At 55.2% G+C, this 8277-nt stretch overlaps 1 protein-coding gene across 1 annotated transcript; it reads left to right on the top strand.

Moving 5' to 3' along the window:
• Window positions 1-3774: 3774 nt before the first annotated feature.
• Window positions 3775-7118, top strand: klf1-0 (Zinc finger protein klf1; the record flags this gene model as incomplete). The annotated part of the gene is made up of 6 exons (XM_037328244.1): window positions 3775-4257; window positions 4306-4331; window positions 4383-4487; window positions 4536-5733; window positions 5782-5901; window positions 6030-7118. The coding sequence occupies 6 exons, from the start codon at window positions 3775-3777 to the stop codon at window positions 7116-7118; spliced, it is 3021 nt and encodes a 1006-aa protein (XP_037172625.1).
• Between the last annotated feature and the right edge of the window lie 1159 nt (window positions 7119-8277).

Consider the following 8277-nt stretch of genomic DNA (forward strand, 5'->3'; position numbering starts at 1 on the left):
CAATCCCTCCGGCAGCGACGGATCCTCCTCCACCTGGTCACCGCACATACGGGCAATCGAGCCCACGGTGCCTGGGACTTGAATCATTGCCGAGATCATCGGTGCAAATCCTTCCCCCGTCCCGCTACTTCCCCGCCCTTGGGGGACGATATCCCACCTCGGTCCCAACCTAGAGGCCTGGCCTGTTGTTGGCAAGGTACGAATAGAATTTTTCACACCACCACTCCAGCGTCGTTCTTGGTTGAGAGAGGTATCCCTACTAACCATTATTACCTAGTTAGGTTCCAACAACAACAAGTTGCGACAGTGTACAGTACAATCCAGCTGCATACCTTGGACATTTGCCAACATTTCACAGTGATCTGCAGGTCCCGAAACTTGAAACAGCCCCCATCACTGCAAATCAACCAACAGGCCGTTTCAACACCAGATATCGCGCATGCAGCACTCTCGGCCGGTCCGGCCCCCAAACCCAATTCGACCCAAAGGCCCGTTCAGGTCTCAACGGCCCCTGATTATCTTGTCCTCCCTCCCGGAGGTCCTGTGCTGGTGGTCCTGGTGGTCCTGGACTGAGATCTACGAATACTCGGCTGGTCGTGGGTCTCAGAGCAAGGGCCGTGGCCGTCCCCCCGTTCCACTGCGAGCCGATATGCCCCGGCCTCCAAAATGCCATGCAGCCGATTCGGACCCCAAGTTGCGACGGCAGACGGCTTTCACCCGCCATCATCACGCACAGAAGATGAAACACTGAAGAATTTCTCCCCCTTGGTCGCATCTCGCTTTCTCCGTTTCCCGCTCCCGTTCCTCCCTTGATTGAAATGCGACCTACCCGGACCCATCCGTCCCTGCAGTCGGTCCAGGCCGTCGGTGTGTGCCCCATTCGGAAACCCCACCTTTTCGTGGTCGGCTCTCGCCAAAAAAGCACTCGTCTTCGTACCTACGCAGTACGGATACCTTACCAAAAACCCTTTTCCTACCGACTTACGCCCATGCCATGTCATGCCCAGACTAAGGCAAGTGTCGTCTTTTAGCGTGTCTCGACAACCAACGACTTCATCTCCCTCGAGATAGCTATGCACTCTACAGCAAATCATCTGCCACACCAACTTGCAACGAGCTGAAAATATTCCGATACACGCTTTGCGACCGTTTCAAGCAGATTGATCTCGAGATATATCGAGCATCACGAGTTTGCAACTCACTTACAAAAATAGGTTTCCATTTCCGAGTGGTTCGTTCACCTGCGCGCCAATGGGGCCTTTGCTTGGAGCTGCGCCTGAGCCCCTGCTGTCCCCGCTGCGTCGGGGTGGGCTATCCCTGTCATCGCCCTGTCCCTCGCCCATGGATGTCTCTCAGCGGGCCGGGCGCTGCATGGCGTTTCTTGATGCTCCCGTCTTGATTGACATTATCAACCAACGGCTCGGTTGCGTTGCTACTACAGCATCTGCATTTTTGGCACCCGTCACTGAGCCTGTCGATGCCCATGGTCTCCGGAAGCCGGAAATCGACAATCAATAAGGAGATTATCGGATTAGCAATATGAATCTGAGTCAAAGCATGGCTGGCAGGGAATCTGCCTCCGAGGTCCGAACCCCTGAGCCGGGTGGCTCTGCCGACTCTCCTTCAATCCACGGATTCAGGATTCCTCGGTCCTCGGTCCTGACATCATCGTGTCTCTCCCTTTGCGCCGCCGTAACGGAACACCAGACGGTTGGGTGAGTGTGTCCCTCCGCCCGGGAGACGGAAGAGACATAGGTGCCAGAATTACATACATCGCCTCAGCAAGGAGGGGAGGGCTGATTGGTACACAAGCCGCAGGTTGTGTTGCTTATTATGGACGGACCGAGAGTCACAAGACATGCGGCGCTGCTGTGGTTGTGAGCAAAAGCGACATCACGCAGTCAGCCGTCCCCCTCCCCCACCAGCGCGCATAGGTACTCACTCTAACACCGTCACAGACAGATAAGTCTTGAAAGTCACTCACTCTTGTTTAACGGAAAGGCTGCAACAACAGCAAAACGCTGGTCGTCAAGTCGTCAGTCAGCCGCTGCCTGCTCTGTGCCTCTGTCTAGCAAGTTTTCCACCGGGATCGGTTACATTTCCCTGTGCCCTGTAAAGTCAAAATCCAAAAAGGGCAAGCCAAGTTTGCAGGGGTTGTTGACAGGGACTGCGACTCATGCATGCACTGCAATGACAACGGTTTACTTTACGGTTGAGGCTGCGCCTCACTTCGTCTGACATTTTTTTCTCCCTCTCTCTCTTGCAGCACGTCGCTCAGTGTGTCTCTCTACAAGCAATTCCCCCAGAAAAGACGCACTCACAGCCACGTCTTCCCACCACGGACGCTAGCGGCCGCTACTGTGGGAAACGGAATGACCGCGCTCCATTTGGCGCCGCTATTCCCTCTCGTATCAACACGGTGACGCCATAACCGCATGTCACTATTCCTGTTCGAGGGACAGCGCTCTCCCTTTTGACAGAATGGCGGCCTTTTTCGCTGTTTTTTCTGCCCCTACTGCATTACTTTGCAGTACCCAGCATTTCCACCGCCGGCAGGGCCTGTATGTATGGTATTGCTGTCTCTGACATGACAGCACATACCTTATCAAATCTTCAAAAGATCAACATGAACGGGAAATGAGGCGTCTGTCTGGGGTTTCGCCGACATGCGATCGATTCACGATCTTGTCTTGATCTCCCGAGACAGGAGGAGAGACACGGCCAAACAGCTCGAAAGAGGCACCATCACCATGGTTTCATTCCGCGGCTGCTGCAGAGCATCCTCATCGTGCCGCGGCTTTTCCGCCCCAGCCCTATACACCATTAACAGACGAGACAGACGAGACGATCCCAGACGCGCTCATTCCGTAGCATCGCGGCAAATTTACACCTAAACTCGGGGAGACGCTGCGTGGGACCCGTGGGACCCCCGTCTACAGTGCCAGCCCGCAGCCTTGGAGGGCTGAGTCGTATGACAGGCATCTGGCAGCTCTACCAATCAACCCGACGCCATATGCAGTGGTGGGCGACCGAACCCCAGCTCGGCCGATACCCTTTCGAAGGAGTACCTTGCATTTTTCGACCTGCCTCCATGTCCAGTGCCCTTCATCACCCATGTCTACCGCTGACAGGGGACTAGAGGCCTCAAGAGAACAGCCTCCTTGAAGAGCTGTCACCCTCCCGCCTCTACTTCTGCTCACGCGCACCTGCATCTGCTCTCTTCTCAATATAGCAATGTCTGGCACCAACAGCACGATCACTATCTTTGTCTCTTTTCTTCGTTCAGTTCCATTGCATATGGGGATCGCTTAGAACCAACTGCTCACAGTTCCAACTCTTGTCTGCAACCTGCACACTTGCACTGCAGACCGGTTCTGCACCTCGACTGACCTCTCACCCTTACCCTGACACCCCGCCTGTTGGTCAGGCTGACAACCAAGAACCGCCCCCCCAAAATCTTGCCTTACCGTACCTTACTGCCTATTTCCCCCCAGTTACCTTAGTGTTAGCCTTCCTTTCTACAACGACGCCCCCCTTCTTCTTGGACCCTGATTGCCTTGCCCCCCCCCCCCCCCCCCCCAATTCACACTGCGTCTGGATGTTGGGGGTTGCTTCCATCTCCATTCTCTGCTGCACCTCACGCTCTATTCCCAGGAGAGCACTCAGCTGGGCTGTGTATTACTAAGTTTGGCTCTGTTGCTTGCTCTGCGTTTCCCACTCTGGCCACACAACAGCTCTGCCGACAACACCTCCCAACGGCGGGAATCATAAACCATGGCCAGCCTCCAGGATATCATGAATGTCGATGAGGACCAACTCGACTCCCACACCAATAAGAAGGACCAGCTCCCAACCTCATCAAGCATATATCACCAACCATATCTAGCACCCAGCCCAACATACAACTCGGGTTATGCGACAGGCGGAGACCAAGCAGACAGTTCAGTAACGAAGAAACGAAGTCCCCCAACACGCATCACAAAGTCCTCTACCGGTTCGTCGTCTTCGTCCGGCCGACCATCAACATCTCGTCGACGAAGCAACGTTAGCCCTGAAAACATGGACCCTTCGCATTATGGATACGGCTATGGTGGGCCGTCTGGAGGCCACGATACTTCCGGCGCGCCCTCTAGACCCTTCAGCAACACGCCTCCCGGCTCGGATATGCCAGTAAAGTTGACACCGATCACTGGGCGGGTTAGTCGCGCGAAAAAGGGTATGAAGGTTCACACTTGTGATATCTGCCGCCCTCCCAAGGTAAGCTACGTCCTCGATCAACTTTTGGCGCATTCTGACTTTGACCAGACCTTTACGCGTGCCGAACACTTGAGGTAAGACATGCCGCGGTGCGTTGGTCACCTCATCAACTGACAAACATCTAGGCGACACCAACTTAGTCACGAAACTCCCCAGTACGCGTGCTCTGTGCCAGGTTGCGACAGGGCGTTTCACCGCAAGGATCTTCTTGAGCGCCATCAGCAACGACAGTATGTTGTCCAGGCGAGGCATTGAAACTTTCTTACTGACTTTCCCAGTGAACTGGAGGGCGACAAGGCGTCAAGAAGCGGAGGCGCAAGTCAGAGCCGACGGACCTCTGCCGGCTCTCTGGAAAGCGGCGTTCGTGGCATGGGGCTCCAGCATCCCGTCCTCGGGTACCCACCGAACGCGTCAACCCCGACCCAAAGTCTCCCGATGACGCCGAGCATGTCGAATCCCGGCGGCTACCAACCGATGAACGCGCCTGACGTGAGCAAGTCAATGTCTCCTCACATGGGCAACGAATATCGCCCTTCGTCCGGAGGTCCTAGTTACGGTGGAGGATACACCTTGTCCGGTCAATCCCAACCAGCCATTCTTCAACACTCACCTAATCACGGCTACGATACCACTCCATCGTTTGGCGCTGTCGACTACAGCCAACCTCGAACGACGCCTGAATTTCCTTCCCTGTATCTGCAGACCCATGGACTTGGTATTCAGATGCCTGGTGGCCCTGACGGACTGCCCGACCTCTCCCACGCACAGGACAACGCCGGATGGCCATCGTCGGCTTCCGATAGCACGTACTCAACGCCTTCCGACAACTCTCGCCCCCGTGCGCTCTGGCCGACGGCAAGGGCCAATACCGAGTGGTCAAGCAACCTTCTGCCACCTTACAGGGATGCCAGCCTCGACATTACGAATCCCATGTTCTACCAGTTCCCGACTTCGCCCCATATCAGCACGCCTCAAGTCTACCCTTCGGTCGACGTCTCGATTTCTGGATACTCTGACGAGCAGACGCTCCTCGATCCTCACCAACAACCCCGGTTTACCAATACTGTTCGTAGCCCGACCCCGCCGGTGACGTCGGCATCGGCTCAATCTTCTGAAACTCTAGTCACCCCGTCGACGGCACTACCATCAGACCGGATGATGAACTCCCTCGCTTGCCTGGGCCGTCAGAAAGAGGTGGCGTTGGGCCTCCTGGCGGCCCCAGCCCTGATGCAAGGCTCTGTGCCTCTGCCTCCTGCGAATGTCTGCAAAGCCGTCCCCAACTACCTCGAGGTCTACTGGGAGAAAGTGCATCACATCTTCCCAGTCGTACACAGAAGGACCTTTGAGGCCGCAGCGGAGCAGATTGATGTGCTCCGTTGCGCCATGGCTGCAGTCGCTACTCAGTACATGAGTACTAAGGAGGACCGCATCAGGGGGAATCAATTGCATGAATACGCCTGGCAACAATGCAGACGCGTAGGTCACTAAGTCTTTTTCACCAAACATTCCACTAACCATATCCAGTTCCTTCAATGGGATGTGCCTGTCATGCAATCGATTTTGCTATGTGAGTTCTTCGCTCGTTTCCGCGGGAGACGAGCGGCCATCCGGCCATCCAAAGAATTCGAGTCCATCTACTCTAGGGTAAGTCCTCTTCTCTATTGTTCCGTTCTTTGATCTACTTTCTTCTAGCTTTCGCCTTGAATTCTCATTTGGTTTCTTTCTTTGGTTCTCGTGTCTCTCAAAACAACAGCATTCTAAGCCATCTCCAGGTCTCCGACAACTCTGTCATCTTCGCCACAGTCCCCATGTCCGGGCCGAACACAGTCAGATGGCACACCTGGCTCGACACCGAAACCCGCCGCCGCCTCCTGGCCGCCTGCTTCGTTCTGGATACCCACTGCTCCGTCTACCTGGAACAACAACGTGTCCGCGACTACGACATTGCCGCCGACGGCGTTCCTTACATCCCTCTCATCGGCCCTTCCAACGACCTATGGGAAGCCCCCAGCGCCGAGGCCTGGGCTGCAGCCGTTGCCGCAAAGACGGACTCCAGCGACGACCAATCCCTCCTTTCCCTCATCAATCCAGACACCCTCTCCGCCACGAGCATCAACTCACACCTCCCCTTCGACCGCGCCGTTATCCTCGCCTTCGAGACCCTGTTCCTCCCCGCTCGCGACGACGCCACCAAGCTCTCCCACTCAGAGACCGAAATTGCGGAACCAGAGACCTACCGTATGGCAAACATCTTCCCAGACTGCCCCGTCGCAAACACCTATCTTGCCCTCGCCCACACCCCACTCCACGACCTCCTCGCAGTCTCGGGCGACAGCTGGATCTTTAGCCAAAAGGTCCTCCAGCCAAAGTCCTTTGCGGACCACCAGAAGCGCCTCGCAAAGTGGTGCGACTCAGGCGACGCCGCTGTTGCCGTCGTCTTTGCCTGCCGTGCTCTCCGGGCCTTCACGGAGCATGGCAACTCGGAGCATGACCTCGATGAGGACGATGAGATGGATATCTGGGAGATGGGCCGCCCGAGAATGTGGAAGGACGACATCTCGGACTACTGGGGCATGTACGTCTGCGCCCTCGTCTGCTGGGCCTACGGACACCGCACCACCCCGCGCGAGAACGCGGGCGAGGGGGACGAGAGCGCCGCGCTTAGGTGGATTCGCACCGTGGCCAGCATGCGCGCCAGGGACGTTCTCAAGCTGCGCTCCAAGAAGGATGCCATCGCCACTGTGGGCCTGGTCAGGCGCTGGCTTGACATGGACTGCATCGGCGGACGAAGCCGCTTGTACGTTGACGCAGTCGGCGTGTTGAAGAAGCTGGAGGAGGGTGTCAACTGGAAGTGCTTCTGACGGCCTTTTTCTTTATTCTGTTCCACACTCCCCCCTTTTTTCTTGCATTTGTTGGATTTCGACATGGCACAACAGCACATTGAGCGGTAGCCAGTGGGGGAGGTTAATACCTATTTGCATTGTATACTTATGAATAATGACGGGTTGGGCATTTTCTTATCTCATCTTGTTTCCTTTTCATTTTCGTTTCACAAACAGCATACAGGGGACGCAGGTACTTGTTGATAGGAGGTGATTCAGTTCGGAGAGGTGGTTTGAGAGAGAAAAGTTCTGCAATGTTGGAGAAAGATATACAGACGTGTCGGCGCCGAGGCGTTTGATGAGATGAGAACACACACACCATTTTAGACGCATATTTATATACATGGCGGGCTTGTATGGATAGGCATAGGAATACATCTGTTTGCATGTTACATGATACTCTGAAGATGCTGGTGACGGGTGATGGCGGCGACTGAGATCAGTCTATGGCTCTTGTTTGTTTGGTCCAGCCCACGGGATGAGATAGATTACTTTCTTGGACCTGAGCGAGCACCCCAGCAGAGAGGATCCTGGGTCACTTGTCTGTTGTGTCGCGCTTCTCCAGGTTTTTGGAGGGTTTACTTGTTCAAGGTCTGCTGGGCGGAGGGGATGTTAGAAGTCAGGGTGGGCGGCTGCCGTGATGCGGAAGTATATATAAAAGGGGACGAGAGCGTAGATGTTAGCCCAGCAAGCAATCAATGTGCATTGCGTGGAGGCTAGTGGAGGTTCACAGATCAACATTGTATTCTTGTTGCGGGCTACATTCTCCCTCAGGGCTGTGGCGATGCGCGGCAGGCATGCATAAGGCATGCTTCCATTCACGCATGGACAGGAGCTTGCAGTGTCGGGGTCTGGCGGCGATGTGTGCGTATTTGAGGAATCGACGTGAGGTGAAGGATCAGGATGGGTCTTGGTAGGAAGTGGTGCATCATTCTGTCGCCGAGGGGGATGCTGGTCTGGGTTGATGGCAAGGGTATAAGACGGCTTGCTGGTAAGCAATAAAACTCAAGAAGAGGTGCGATTTGTGGTTTGAGATGGTATTTTGGGGTACAGGTGACGAATATATACCCGTTTGCAAAACACTGCTTTTCCTAGGGGATAGAGGTGGTTGTTTGATGGAGAGACGAGAAGCTGATGG

The sequence above is a fragment of the Colletotrichum aenigma genome (genome assembly GCF_013390185.1).
Source record: "Colletotrichum aenigma strain Cg56 chromosome Unknown KSG_Cg56_contig09, whole genome shotgun sequence".
Classification (NCBI taxonomy): Eukaryota; Fungi; Ascomycota; class Sordariomycetes; order Glomerellales; family Glomerellaceae; genus Colletotrichum; species Colletotrichum aenigma.